The 15,956-nt window shown below is 38.3% G+C and overlaps 1 protein-coding gene across 2 annotated transcripts in view; it reads right to left on the bottom strand.

The window, feature by feature from the left end:
- PDCD10 (programmed cell death 10) overlaps positions 1-15,956 on the bottom strand; it is a 51,312-nt gene that overhangs the window by 27,223 nt on the left and 8,133 nt on the right. For both annotated transcript variants that reach the window (XM_061416682.1, XM_061416691.1), the window contains one exon: positions 7,182-7,392. In XM_061416682.1, the coding sequence (XP_061272666.1) occupies positions 7,182-7,277 (96 nt within the window). In that variant the 5' untranslated portion in view covers positions 7,278-7,392. The remainder of the gene's footprint in view (positions 1-7,181; positions 7,393-15,956) is intronic.

Below are 15,956 nucleotides of genomic sequence, written 5' to 3'. Positions count from 1 at the left end.
AAATGTGCACACTCTCAGGTATGATCACAATTTTATATAAAATTATGTGGAAGACTACTTAATAATAAGATCTAATACTTACACATGTCTGGTACTGTTCTAAGCACTACATCAATTCACTTACTTCTGAGAGTTGTGAGAATTAAATAAAATATTTTTTATCCTCATTTTGCAGAACAGAAAACTAAGACAAGATTATATAGCATAGTAAATGGCAGAGAAGTAAATCAAATCCAAAATATTAACTATGATCACTTCTAAATATTGGGATTATAAGTGAAGCCCACGCCTTCACTGTGGAGAAGTGTAAATATTTACTTAAAATTTGAGGTTTGATTTTTTTAATAGGAAAAATATTTATATTTGCCTTAAAAAGTTTTCTTTCAAGTCACCGGGAAAGAATATACATAACATGTCTTTTCCTGGAATGAAGAACCGAACCATACATCCTTCCTCCTCCATATACAAAGAGTCAGCAAAAAAGGACACAGAACGTGAGAACCTGATCTATGTAAGACTTGGCCTGAAGTTTCTATAAACTCATTATTCCATAATGCAACCAGGAGACCTATTTCACAGTACATTTACAACACACGCAATATACTTGGACTCTGAACTGTGCAGCAGCTGACTAAACAAGCAGCTTACTTTCCGCATAGCTTCATTAAGTTTAGCAAGCATCTTGCTCCCAGAATGTCATAAATAACTTTCCCCTGTGAGCTGGAGTAACAGTACTAACATTTCCCCAGGTGTAAGGATATCCTACTATCTAAAAATCTGTTCTGCAAAATGGCTTCTAAGCTACCATTGTTAGTTTTATGAATGTAACATTAAAGTGAGCATGCATAAGTTTTTTAACTCTTCCCAACACAGTGGACAAAATTTAGTGAATCATTTACCTTCAGAGTAAAACTTTATCCCTATTGTGGTGGTGTTTTTTGTAAAATTAATTTGATATCCATTTTATCTTTAAATATGCAAAGCAGAGAAAAGCAGAGCCAAACTAGATTTTAATTTCCCCATTACTAGATTTATAGAAAAATCCATGTTTGAACTATAGTTAAATAAAGGTATCTTATTTAAGATGTTACAATAATACATTGGAATGCCAGAGAACAATGCTTATATTTTATTTAAAAAAAAAATTGATATCATGATCAATAAACTCAATATCAGAAATTAGACCCTGAGAAGAGCTACCCAAGTCCGAGGCCAGGGGCGGCGGCTGGGAAGACCAACTCCACGACCGAGGCCGGGGCAGCGGCCAGGAGGACCAACCCCACCTCCAAGGAGCAGTGGCAGCTCCGGCGCAGGAGGGCCTAGAGGAGCTATCCCACGTTGAAGGTCAGGAAGGGTGGCGGTGAGGAGATACCCCTTGTCCAAGGTAAGGAGCAGTGGCTGCACTTTGCTGGAGCAGCCGTGAAGACATATCCCACGCCCAAGGGAAGAGAAACCCAAGTAAGATGGTAGGTGTTGCAAGAGGGCATCAGAAGGTAGACACACTGAAACCATACTCACAGAAAACTAGTCAATCTAATCACACTAGCCTTGTCTAACTCAATGACATTAAGCCATGCCCATGGGGCAACCCAAAATGGGCGGGTCATAATGGAGAGATCTGACAGAATGTGGTCCACTGGAGAAGGCAATGGCAAACCACTTCAGTATTCTTGCCTTGAGAACCCCATGAACAGTATGAAAAGGCAAAATTATAGGATACTGAAAGAGGAACTCCCCAGGTCAGTAGGTACCCAATATGCTACTGGAGATCAGTGGAAAAATAACTTCAGAATGAAGGGATGGAGCCAAAGCAAAAAGAATACCCAGCTGTGGATATGACTGGTGAAAGAAGCAAGGTCCGATGCTGTGAAGAGCAATATTGCATAGGAACCTGGAATGTCAGGTCCATGAATCAAGGCAAATTGGAAGTGGTTAAACAAGAGATGGCAAGAGTGAATGTCGACATTCTAGGAATCAGCGAACTGAAATGGACTGGAATGGGTGAATTTAACTCAGATGACCATTATATCTACTACTGCGGGCAGGAATCCCTCAGAAGAAATGGAGTAGCCATCATGGTCAACAAAAGAGTCCAAATGCAGTACCTGGATGCAATCTCAAAAACGACAAAATGATCTCTGTTCGTTTCCAAGGCAAACCATTCAATATCACAGTAATACAAGTCTATGCCCCAACCAGTAACGCTGAAGAAGCTGAAGTTGAATGGTTCTATGAAGACCTACAAGACTTTTAGAACACCCAAAAAAGATGTCCTTTTCATTATAGGGGACTGGAATGCAAAAGTAGGAAGTCAAGAAACACCTGGAGTAACAGGCAAATTTGGCCTTGGAATACGGAATGAAGCAGGGCAAAGACTAATAGAGTTTTGCCAAGAAAATGCACTGGTCATAGCAAACACTCTCTTCCAACAACACAAGACTCTACACATGGACATCACCGGATGGTCAACACCGAAATCAGATTGATTATATTCTTTTCAGCCAAAGATGGAGAAGCTCTATACAGTCAGCAAAAACAAGACCAGGAGCTGACTGTGGCTCAGATCATGAACTCCTTATTACCAAATTCAGACTGAAATTGAAGAAAGTAGGGAAAACCACTAGACCATTCAGGTATGACCTAAATCAAATCCCTTATGATTATACAGTGGAAGTGAGAAATAGATTTAAGGACCTAGATCTGATAGAGTGCCTGATGAACTATGGATGGAGCTTCGTGACACTGTACAGGAGACAGGGATCAAGACCATCCCCATGGAAAAGAAATGCAAAAAAGCAAAATGGCTGTCTGGGGAGGCCTTACAAATAGCTGTGAAAAGAAGAGAAGCGAAAAGCAAAGGAGAAAAGGAAAGATATAAGCATCTGAATGCAGAGTTCCAAAGACTAGCAAGGAGAGATAAGAAAGCCTTCCTCAGTGATCAATGCAAAGAAAGAGAGGAAAACAACAGAATGGGAAAGACTAGAGATCTCTTCAAGAAAATTAGAGATACCAAGGGGACATTTCATGCAAAGATGGGCTCGATAAAGGACAGAAATGGTATGGACCTAACAGAAGCAGAAGATATCAAGAAAAGGTGGCAAGAATACACAGAAGAACTGTACAAAAAAGATCTTCACAACCCAGATAATCACGATGGTGTGATCACTCACCTAGAGCCAGACATCCTGGAACGTGAAGTCAAGTGGGCCTTAGAAAGCATCACTATGAACAAAGCTAGTGGAGGTGATGGAATTCCAGTTGAGCTATTTTAAATCCTGAAAGATGACGCTGTGAAAGTGCTGCACTCAATATGCCAGCAAATTTGGAAAACTCAGCAGTGGCCACAGGACTGGAAAAGGTCAGTTTTCATTCCAATCCCAAAGAAAGGCAATGCCAAAGAATGCTCAAACTACCACACAATTGCACTCATCTCACATGCTAGTAAAGTAATGCTCAAAATTCTCCAAGCCAGGCTTAAGCAATACGTGAACCGTGAACTTCCTGATGTTCAAGCTGGTTTTAGAAAAGGCAGAGGAACCAGAGATCATATTGCCAATATCCGCTGGGTCATGGAAAAAGCAAGAGTTCCAGAAAAACATCTCTTTCTGCTTTATTGACTATGCCAAAGCCTTTGACTGTATGGATCACAATAAACTGTGGAAAATTCTGAAAGAGATGGGAATACAAGACCACCTGACCTGCCTCTTGAGAAATCTGTATGCAGGTCAGGAAGCAACAGTTAAAACTGGACATGGAACAATAGACTGGTTCCAAATAGGAAAAGGAGTACGTCAAGGCTGTATTGTCACCCTGCTTATTTAACTTCTATGCAGAGTACATCATGAGAAACGCTGGACTGGAAGAAACACAAGCTGGAATCAAGATTGCTGGGAGAAATATCAATAACCTCAGATATGCAGATGATACCACCCTTATGGCAAAAAGTGAAGAGGAAATAAAAAGGCTCTTGATGAAAGTAAAAGTGGAGAGTGAAAAAAGTGGCTTAAAGCTCAACATTCAGAAAATGAAGATCATGGCATCCGGTCCCATCACGTCATGGGAAATAGAGGGGGAAACAGTGGAAACAGGGTCAGACTTTCTTTTTTGGGCTCCAAAATCACTGCAGATGGTGACTGCAGCCATGAAATTAAAAGACGCTTACTCCTTGGAAGGAAAGTTACGACCAAACTAGATAGCATATTCGAAATCAGTGACATTACTTTGCCAACAAAGGTCTATCTAGTCAAGGCTATGGTTTTTCCTGTGGTCATGTATGGATGTGAGAGTTGGACTATGAAGAAGGCTGAGTGCCAAAGAATTGATACTTTTGAACTGTGGTGTTGGAGAAGACTCTTGAGAGTCCCTTGGACTGCAAGGAGATCCAACCAGTCCATTCTGAAGGAGATCAGCCCTGGGACTTCTTTGGAAGGAATGATGCTAAAGCTGAAGCTCCAGTATTTTGGCCACCTCATGCGAAGAGTTGACTCATTGGAAAAGACTCTGATGCTGGGAGGGATTGGGTGCAGGAGGAGAAGGGGACGACAAAGGATGAGATGGCTGGATGGCATCACTGACTCGATGGATGTGAGTCTGAGTGAACTCTGAGAGTTGTTGATGGACAGGGAGGCCTGGTGTGCTGCAAATCATGGGTTTGCAAAGAGTAGACACGACTGAGCGACTGAACTGAACTGAACTGAACTTGATGTAGTATCTCTCAGTCTGACACAACCAGCCACTTCATTTTCAAATTTCTAACAACAACTTCTAACAACAACTATGAATCATCTGGCAACGTGTTCTAATCTTGGGCCCATTATATCCCACATGTTGTTCAAGTTTCAGATTTCTGAAGAGATTTACTGGTCCATTCATAGCCAATTCTTTTCCTTTCAAGTTAATTCTTCTTACACATGAATAAAGTAGAAAAGGTATACCAGTATTAATCCTAAGACTTCACCCAAATCCTACACACTACACAACTGTTTTCCAAAGTCAAGCATCACATAAAATGATTTCACCATATGGAGGAAAAGGTCACTCAAACTCTTAGAAAAAAAGCTTTTCTCATTCCTCTTTCATTAACTAGAGAGTTAAACTGAAGTTCAGCAATGCAAATTGACCTTCCATAAAGACTCAAAATACCAGATAAATATAGAAAATGCCCCCAGACAACTTGATCCAATAGTCTACAGAGTTAGCTACATAAACATGAAAAGAGGGACCATCTCTGGATGGAACTGTCATGATGGCTCTTGAAGAACCTGAGAAGTTTAAATACTAAATGTCAAGACAGGTTAATCATCATCTTCAGTGACTCTCTTTACCTCATACCTGGTACAAGGATAACTGAACAGTTAATAATCGATTTGCTTAAACATCTGTATTCCCTGAAACTCTTGAGAAGCATGCTGACTTTTTCTTCCCCGTATCTACAGACCCTTGCAGCGGACTCGACAAACAAATGACTGGTATTTAGTAAATATTTACTGAACAGCACTGAAGCACTGCTTCCAACAATACCTATAGTCTTGCAATGCCTGGCTAAAGTGTTAGAACAAAATGGCAAAATTAATGACTGGAGTGTTGGCTACAGCTGCCAGAGATGGGTATAGCCCATCCTAGAAGAGTGCCTCCAATGCTATCATGGTAGCAGGATAATCAGGACAGGTTTTCCAAAAGATGCCTCCTCTTTGTTTCCTCTCCAGTAAACTTCTAAATTTCCTAACTGCCCAGCTAGGTGTGGTCATAAGTCTATATTCTTGCCAATGAGATGTAAATGGAAGTCTCAAGTACGACTTTCAGAAAGGTTACTTTAAGGAAGCTTTATCAGCTGGAAATAAATCCCCACTCCCTGCTTCGTTTTTTTACCCCTTTCAGACAACTTAGGACAAAACAGCAGCAGCTATTCTACATGCTGAAGTGGCCTTGACAAGGGAAGGCAAGCACTAGGATGATGAAACAGAAGACAGGAACCTCAGTTTTTGATGATACTGACTCATAATACTATTAGTCCTGGAGCACTTACCTCCAGAATTTTTTATGTAAAGAAAGAAACTTTAAAGCAAAATAATCTCAAAAATCAGGACCTCAGTTCACCATTAAAAGGAGGGGAGAAATTATCTCTTACAGATCTTCCAGTTCTAAAAACTCTACATAGCTTAGCCTATTAAATATCAACTTAAAAAAAAAAAAAAACCTAAAATGTATCAGTATTATTAAGTCCTAGAAAATTCCTCAAATAAAAAAGCAATTATATCTTCTCTAGATACAAAGCAATGGTATCTTCCATTTATCAGTAAAATTATGCTTTGTCACTACTCACTCTAACTTTAACTCGGGGCTTCCCTCATAGCTTAGTTGGTAAAGAATCCGTCTGTGATGCAGGAGATCCTGGTTCCATTCCTGGGTTGGGAAGATCTGCTGGAGAAGGGATAGGCTACCCACTCCAGTATTCTTGGGCTTCCCTGTGGCTCAGCTGGTAAAGAATCTGTTTGCAATACTGGAGACCTGGGTTCAATCCCTGGTTTGGGAAGATCCCCTGGAGAAGGGAAAGGCTACCCCTCTGGTATTCTGGCCTGGAGAATTCCACGGACTGTGCATATGCAGTTCATGGGGTCTGGAGAATTCCACAGACTGTGCATATGCAGTTCACAGGGTCGCAAAGAGTCGGACACGACTGAGCGACTTTCACTTTCACCTTTTCACTTTCACTGTAACTCATTAGGATATTTTCGGGCTTGCTCTTCTGGCTACCTAAAAGGTGCTAATCCCCAACTCTTCAACACACTAAGCCTTATTTACCACTTTCAGATGTTAGCATATGTCTCTTATTCCAGTGAGGCCTGTCCTGGCCCCTAAAATAGGTCTCACCTGCTACTTTACTTAACACATTTTGTTTTTACACTTCATAGCACTCATCACAATTCTTCATTTATAAAATTACTTGTATTCTTTTGTCCAATGTCTCTCTCTTCTACTATAGCGAAACCTCCAGAGGAAGAGCAAAAGCTCAGGGCTTTTCCCTCACTGTTTTATGTCGAGCCCTGGAACAATGCTTAATACATAGATGGAGTCCATTTATATAAGTACTTGTTATATGAGGAAACAAACAAACAAATGAATAAATGAAGCAGACATAAAGAAATTCCACAGGTCATATGAAGAAATGTTTATCCACTTACCTCATTAAACACAGGATACATGACTGCATAGAGGGGCATAGAAACCATAGAAGTGGTCTCAGCTTCATTCTTCATCTCTTCCATTGTCATCCTCATTCAAAAGCCAACTACAGTAGAAAAAGCAGTGCTAAAATGCAGAGGAATCTTCATTCACTGCAGTCTTTCTTCTCTTCTTTGTGATAAAAGAATAAAGCACAAAACATATACTGACCTGGTTAAAGGGCAAGAAAGAACAAATATTTACTATATTAGAATTAAGAATAAAAACTTCAAGTGTTTAACATTTTCATTACAATTTTTTGCTAATCCTTCAATGATTTGGTCACCTAAAAAATAACAAAAACATGGCAACCATCAAAGATTTAAAGCAAATTTTTAAATTGGGAAAATTCCACCAAATGTGATCTATTTGGGGGGAAAAATTGATCTAGTTTCTTAATTAAATAATTTATTTAATATTATTTAATTTTGCCAGTGGCATTTTTTTGAATCTTTGTTCAAAGTTAACACAGAAACTAGGAAGAAAAATCCATGGGTACTGAAAGTTTGGAAATAAAATATTGAGAATTGAACAATATAAGAGAGAAATTTTGCCTTGAGGAGTTGAGGAAATGTGTTGCTTTTGAAAAGAAAGCAACTATATTTAATTCCTTTGCTAGGGTGAAAACTGAGCCTAATTATAAAGTGAAAGAGTAATAGTAGTTAACATATTTATATATTAAATGATACATAATATGTAAGTTCAACAAAAGAAGCTATCAATTTTGAATAATTTGTACCTTTTATAAAGCATTTTCAGATTATATTTTCACATGCATTTCGTCCTCCCAATAACTTACCTTATAGTAACTGTCATTGTAATTTTACAGATGAAAAAGCAGACTCAGATGGTAAATAACTTGCCTAAGATCACACATGCAGAGGTCTATGAATTCAGATCTGACACTCCCAAATCAAGAAACAGAGTATCAAGTGAAAACCAAGAACCTCATCTACCCAAGAAAGTACCCAGATGTTATTCATTTACTTTATAAATATATGTTAACCACCTACTACATGCATGTGCAGTGGGGGATGAAAAAGATGTGGTTCTAATCGTTAAAAAATTACCTGATGCAGAATGTGGAAGACCTAAGCAGTTTGAAAGCTACAAAGGCTACTGCTCATAGCTTCAAACACACTCCAATGAACTGTCCCATCTGAGAACTGCTTACTATTCCTCCATATTCCTACCAGTGAAGGGGAACTCAACACCAACTGACATCAACTTAAAGTTTAGTCTTATTTATGGTAGTTCTAAACATGGAAATTTTTTCCTCTTTCTGAGCTTACATCTGCTTCCTGAATTCACAGAATCAAATAATGAAAAAAATAATAAATAAAAGGAAGAAAAGGCCAATTCCTAAATTTTATTCTATAAGACAAGACAAAACCATTATCTGATTAGTCAACTGGTACTTAAATAGACTTCTTTGGTCATAGCATTAAGGACAGAAAGGAGGAACGAAGCTGAAGGCAGGAAAAAACTTAAGAAACCTAATGCATCCAGATCAATAGAACCTGAGTAATAAACAAGAGCAAGTAAATATCTGCTGTTACTATCTGACTACTTAATAAACCATTTGATAATCTGCCTTTCCACTTATATTTAACTGTGAATACCTTTTCATAATAAACTTGGAACAAAAAAGAAGGGCTGAAATGCTGTGATACTAATCAAAGTGAAAATGATGGATACCGGATGTACAGTATTGAGAGTAAATGAAAGGCATAGCTATCTATGAAAAAAGAAAGTGAAGACAGTACAGGGTCAACAACAGAACTTGAGGAACTATTTTACAGAATGACAGGAAAAAAAATCTTTCATTTATTTAATAAATATTTCTTTAAAAAAAAAAATTTGACTATCCATACAATATTGGGTCTAGTACTAATACAGAACAGTGAACAAGACAAGACCTCAGAGACCTTGTACTATAGAAGGAAAGACAAAATGAACAATTGTGAAAACCACACAGGATGCTATGCTTTTATGGGAGAACTAGGTAAGAGGACCAGCATCAGGTGTTTCCAAGAGAAGGACGTCAAAAGTTTTAGATGCTTCTGAATATGGACAATAACCTAAAAATTTTTTTATTTTATTTCTTGATGAGATCAAGTATAACACGCAAAGAGCAGTGTCACTTGTACACAGAGGGCACTACCAGCAGAGGCTGAACTGGTGAGCTGGCAAGAGAGGACTTTAAGTTTTAAAGGATCTCAGTCAAAAGGAGGAAGAAATTAAAGGAGGTAAGACACTGAAGTATGCTCAATGGGATCATTTTTGTCTTTCACTCTTTTGAACACATGCCTATACCTGCATATACAAAGGCAGACACAGTTGAATGGATTAGTAAGGTGGCTAGAGTCACTTTCTGAATTCCTGCTGATATCTACCTATCTACCCCACTAAACTCACTCAAACACTTAATTTTACCTTTTCAAATACTGGCATTGATTTTTTTAAAAAAACGTTTTGTCTAATAAGTGGTACTGTACCATGTTGGAAATTTTCTCTTAAGATATTATTTAAATTAACTGTCTCTCTCTATAACTGTCTCTTTCTCTAATTTACTTATACATATATAATATATACATAGTTTTTCTTGCCTCCAAAACTAACTTTACTATCAGCTACTATTTGTCATCAAAAAGACAGTATTATAGCAACATTATGGGCTACACAGGTGGCTGGTTACTCCACAGTTAACCGCGCTTTTAAAACATTGTTCCCATGGGAAAACTGTTCCAAAGAACCAATTTATAGCTGAACTTTTCAGAACAGACCATCACAAGCTGGGCCAAACAGTTTCATTAGTGTTTATATGTGAATAAAAATCAACAATTCCAATAAGGCTTTTTAAATATTAAACTGTTCTGCCAATTTTAACTTCAAGTTAAAATTTTGTTGTCAATCCTTCTACATGCTTCTTCATTTGAAACAGTTCAATAAACAACGTGCAACTCTATGCCACTTTAATGCCAAATTTAGTCTTAAGAGTTTCTGCCACACACTATGCAACCAAGCAAAGGAGTCTGTTCATTTAAAGAACCACACCTGGGTATATCACAAGGCTCAGAATTAGCATTTCCTGAAACAGCCTCACTTTCTCGAGACCTTTGGGGCAGGGCCAAGGTTATTTACTCTCAAATAAATGTGTGAACAAATGGAAGTTCTTGGAATTGATGCATACAGTTCTTGGGAAAAATAGAAGCTTCCTAAGTAAAGGAAATTCTAGACTTGAAAAATATTTGTAAGCAGGTTGTCTTGCTTTTCTCTATAGTCAAATCTAATACTAGCCCCCTTACATGATCCCAAATTCTTATAATTCCTTTCACTTCCCTCCCTAAAGGAGGAAAGTTTTATTTATTTTCGTTGGCTCTCCAAACTGTCCATAATATTTAGCTAAAAGAAGTTTATTAATTCCAGCAGTAAATAGAATCCATGAGTTCATGTTATAATTTATAAGTGTATTTCTTTTTCCCAATAGTGACATTACCAGTCAGCATTAGCAGGTACACAGCAGACCTTAATAAACGTTTGCTGAATGCATAAATTAATCAGACAAGAGATGGGCAATTTATAAGTTGAATCAGTCTTGCTAACATTTTTCAAATACTAAGCCTAGCAAAACAAAAACAAACACAGAAATCTAAATAATTCTATTAACGAAGTCTGGACCCAGTTACATTTACCAGTTTTTATCTCTTTTGGCTATCCCAAGCTCTTCCTACTGTAGTAAACTGAGAATATAAGCATCAGACCACTGCAAATAAAATCAGAATTCCAAAAGAAATTTACAGAAAGCAAAAGGAAAACAAAGGAAACTAAAACAGAGATTATTAATTCTAATGTCTTAATTTTATTAAGGATACAACTGGTGTATAATTTAATAGTTCACAAAATTCTCAAAGGGGAAGCATTCCAACATTGGTTAACCTTGCTTTACACATAAGCAAGACCCAAAAAGTTACCCAGCTTTCAGGAGAAAGCAAAACTTTATGAGAAAGAGTGAAGAGCGCTGCAGTTTCCAAATGCTGGACAACCTAAGCCATCACAATCACTTCAGGGCTTATTAAAAACACAAGTTCTCAAGGTTGCTCATGATCGCCAAGAAAGGGTTAAGGAAGCTGTATTCTGAGCAGCCAGCCCAGATGATTCTCGTGAACAGGACAGGTTGGATATCACTGGTATGGAAAGAACAATGGCTAGAGTCAGAAGAAAGGAAAAAAAAAAAAAAAACTGCTAAGGACAGTCTCCAAGACACAGGTAAAATTAAGTTTAACTCAGCACCTGAGACAAGGGTTTTTGGTCCTCCTGACTTGACAGAAGTTTCACTTAATCACTGGCCTTGTTTCCTCATCAGAAAGTACGAAGGAGGTAAAAACTGTATCATTTTAAAAAAGGCCATGGAACTTTAAAATTCAAGGACAGTAAAACTTTATTCCTGGTGTCTACTAAGGGTTCCAAAGGAATCTCATGGGAAATTTAAAAAAAAAAAAAAAAACTCATGAGATCATAGAAAATATTTACAAATTCTGATAAAGGAGATCTTCTTGAATGATTGACTCAGGGTTTCAAATAACTAACACCACTTTGCTTTCTCTCAAGCACCCAGCATCACAAATCATACCCAGAAACTGAATTTTTTTAAAGGTAGGAATAGATCAGTCTGGCCAAGTCACATAGTTGGAAAGGTGAGCATTTGATATCACGACCTACCTTTCAGGACCTTCTCAGGTCAAAATGTTGTAGCCACTTCCAAACAAGAGACAAAAGTTTAGAGGAAGATGCTAGGAAAAAGGCAGGCAGAGGAAAAGGGCACGCAAGAGATCCTACTTAGACCAAAATGAATTTGGTAAAGAATCTACCTGCTACACAGGACTCGTGGGTTCGATCCCTGGGTCAGGAAGATTCTCTAGAGGAGGAAATGGCAACCTACTCTAGTATTCTTGCCTGGAGAATCCCATGACAGAGGAGCCTGACAGGCTACAGTCCATGGGGTCGCAAAGAGTCAGACACGACTGAGGCGACTTTGTAAGGTTCTAAGAAAGGCTTAACACTTCACCTAAAAGTGAATAGGAATAGGGCTGTTTGAATTACACAGTGGTTTACCCCTTACTTTAACCAGTTTCACCTAAGGTCGACAAAGGTCCAAAATAATAAATGGAACATTTCAGAAATAAACAATTCATAAATTTTTAACTGTTTGCCATTCTGAGCAGCATAATGTAATCTCACGCCCTCCAGTCTGAGACCCCCTAATCATAGATATCATCTGCTCCTAACATGCCACTACTCACATCATCATGGCTTGATGATCCTCCTTCAGATGTATCATCAGGTCAACAGTAAGAAAACAAAAGAAGGTCAATAGTATCCTAACACTAAATCACAATGCCCATGTCATTCACCTCGCTTAGTCTTATCACTCAGACATTTTATCACCTAGTATCATCACAGGAAGGTAAGTACAGTACACTAAGATATTTTGAGACCATAATTGCATAACTTTATTACACTGAATTATTATAATTGCTCTATTTTATTATGGCTGCCAATCTCTTGCTATTTATAAATTAAACTATCATAGATATGGATGTATAGGAAAAAAATAATAGTATATGGAGAGCTTGGTACTATCTGAGGTTTCCAGCATCCACTAGGAGTCTTGGAACCTATAGACATAGCAGGGGGAAGTTGTGAGGGGGCTACTGTACTTAATTAACATTATTAGCACTGTCATTAGAGTGGTGAGTAACAAGCACAGTGACTCTAGAACCAGACTTGCTTGGATTCAATAAACTGTTCATTTATCCAATAAATGTCCTGGGTAATAACTACAGTTTACCAGCCCTTTCTCTCACAGGAGCCTTCTCTCTCCACAATTTGAGAACCACTGCTCTAGGCACAATCACTACACAAGCATTATGAACAAAAGTAAGTGGTCCAAATGTAAAGGTAAGCGCTGGCAAAAATTATCCAGACCCAGATTTTTTTCCATAATTCAGATAGTTTCAGATCTCAATCTCTCACCAGTAAATTTATCTGTATTGTTGTCACATACTCATGCATTTAAGAAACCTAAACATTAAGACTATAAAATTTTAAAGCAAAAACAGCCATTAGCACATATTCCTCTATACTTTCAAGTCCAATCTCCAAATCTCACAATTTAGAAATAAAAGTCCCCAGAAATTCACATTAATAAACGAAACAGTGACATATTGTAAGTATATATTCTATAGAGCTACTATAACCCATTGTGTGGGACATGCCTGCCACGTCTTCTGTCTGCCAAAGTGATCTACTTCTAGGATCACCTGCCCTGCTCTCTGTGTCCTCCACGGATCACTCAGCTGAGAGCCAAGACCCCCAGACTCCAGGCAGAATGTTTAGAGACTAACGCCAATGGGAACGTGGCTCTGATTCAAGGTCGCCTTAGGGTATACAGCAGCACAAGTCTGTGGATCTTCCATTTTTTAATACCAAGACCTCTGACTCAGGTACTGTAAAAGTTAACTGCATCATGTCAGTGTAAGAATATTTGGGGGGAGTAGTGTCTAAATCGGAGAAGGCAATGGCACTCCACTCCAGTACTCTTGCCTGGAAAATCCCATGGATGGAGGAGCCTGGTGGGCTGCAGTCCCTGGGGTCACTAAGAGTCGGACACGACTGAGCGACTTCACTTTCACTTTTCACTTTTCATGCATTGGAGAGAGAAATGGCAACCCACTCTGGTGTTCTTGCCTGGAGAATCCCAGGGACGGGGGAGCCTGGTGGGCTGCCATCTATGGGGTCGCACAGGGTTGGACACAACTGAAGCGACTTAGCAGCAGCAGTGTCTAAATACAGAAATCATAAATGGACAAGTAACTAACATTTTCTACATATGTATGGATAGCAGAGTAGTAGGTAAGTGCTCAGATTTAAAACAGGTTTAAGTCTGAATGGGTGATACCATTTAATCTCTTTTTAAACTCAATGAGAAATTTACTGGCAATACTGGCTGAGGTATTCACATCACATTCACACTGAGGTATGTCAGATACTGCAATAAGTACAAAATGCATGTACTTATTGCAGTATCTGACATACAATGAACATTCATATTATTAGTTACTGATATTTCATCCAAGATTCTATGAATCTGACACAGCATCAGGACTGGAATGAGTGTGAGGCAAACCAGATGGCTAGAGCACAAAATTAAGCTCTTACTTGTAGGACACAGAGTGAGTGCCTCTTAAAATTTTGTATACTAAACTCTTTGCTTGCCTCACCCTAGTCCTGCCCCTGCACAGTACACACAAGGATGGGCTAATACTGATTATCACAATGTCAAAAAGGACACTTACAATAGCCTTTTAAAACCTTTCCTTCCCCACTTGCCAAAATGAAGGCATATATAAATTACCTGGGCCACCCAAAAAGTTACAGGTGTCATCCAAAGCAAATTATAGTTTAGGAATTCTTAAAAAATGTGATCATCAAATGCATTTTAAAATTATTTGCTAAGTCTGTGTTAAAATTTTTATTCTCTTAATGTATGTAGATCAATTTAATAAAGAAAGTTGTGGCCCAGAAGCAGGCTTGGTAGAAGAGTGATATCAAGATGTGGTCAAAGAACTTCCCAAAAAAATCTGTAAGAGGGGATAATCTATACAGGAAAACCAAAATAGAATAGAATCAAAAGGCTTGTTACCTCTGATGGGAAAGGGGAACAACAAAAATAGCAACTGCTATTTGAGCTTCTAAGATATTTCTGCACAAGTTCAGGGGAAAAGACACATCTCTTTGGCAGTGACAATATTCTATTTTCTCCCCCTATTCGAATGCCTAAAGTTTTGTTCAATTCTGGTCTGAACAAAATTTAAATGAAAACATTTGTTGAAGGGTAGGAAGCAAATTTGTTCCTTTGAATGTGTTCATCTTTTGCCCACGAAGTTCTTAATCTAGTGGTTCATGAATTAAACGCCTAATTGCCTTAGTGTTTAAGATACATCTCTATATTCTTTTGCATTAGTATTTGTGAGTTTCAATTTCTCTAATACAACTCTAAAGCCTTCCTTTAAAACCCCTTAGAAATTCAACTTAAGCTCTCGTGGGCTCCCTCGTGGTTCAGATGGTAAAGCATCTGCCTGCAATGTGGTAGTCCTGGGTTCTGTCCCTGGGTTGGGAAGACACCCTGAAGAAGGGAACGGCTACCCACTCCAGTATTCTTGCCTGGAGAATTCCATGGACAGAGGAGCCTGGAGGGCTAAGTCCCAAAGAATCACACACGACTGAGCAACTAACACACACACATAACACACGGCTCAGGCTTACCTCACTTATAGTCTTACATTTTCCTTAATAACTCCTTATCGCCTAAGGTTCGCTACAGTATACAATGTGTATTTTCTTTATCAAATTTCTTTGCACCACAAGACTGCCACAAGGTGCTTAAATGTTGATAAAATTATTAGCCCCAGATATTAGGTTGGTACAAATGTAATTGCAGTTTTGCACTGTTGAAATTTGCTGTTTGATATTGGAATATATTCTTAATAAGTGTGGTTATGTTATACATTATTTTAAAGTGCATTTCTCACTTTATGTTTTTTTGCTAATCATTTACTACTTGCTGTTTATTTTATATTTATTTTGGACTATGGAAATGATGTTAGACAAAACGCAAATTCGGGCAATTTTCTCATCTGAGTTCAAAAAGGGTCATAACGCAGCGCTGACAA

The sequence above is a fragment of the Bos javanicus genome, chromosome 1, assembly GCF_032452875.1.
Source record: "Bos javanicus breed banteng chromosome 1, ARS-OSU_banteng_1.0, whole genome shotgun sequence".
NCBI lineage: Eukaryota > Metazoa > Chordata > Mammalia > Artiodactyla > Bovidae > Bos > Bos javanicus.
This window is presented reverse-complemented; position numbering and strand designations above follow the sequence as displayed.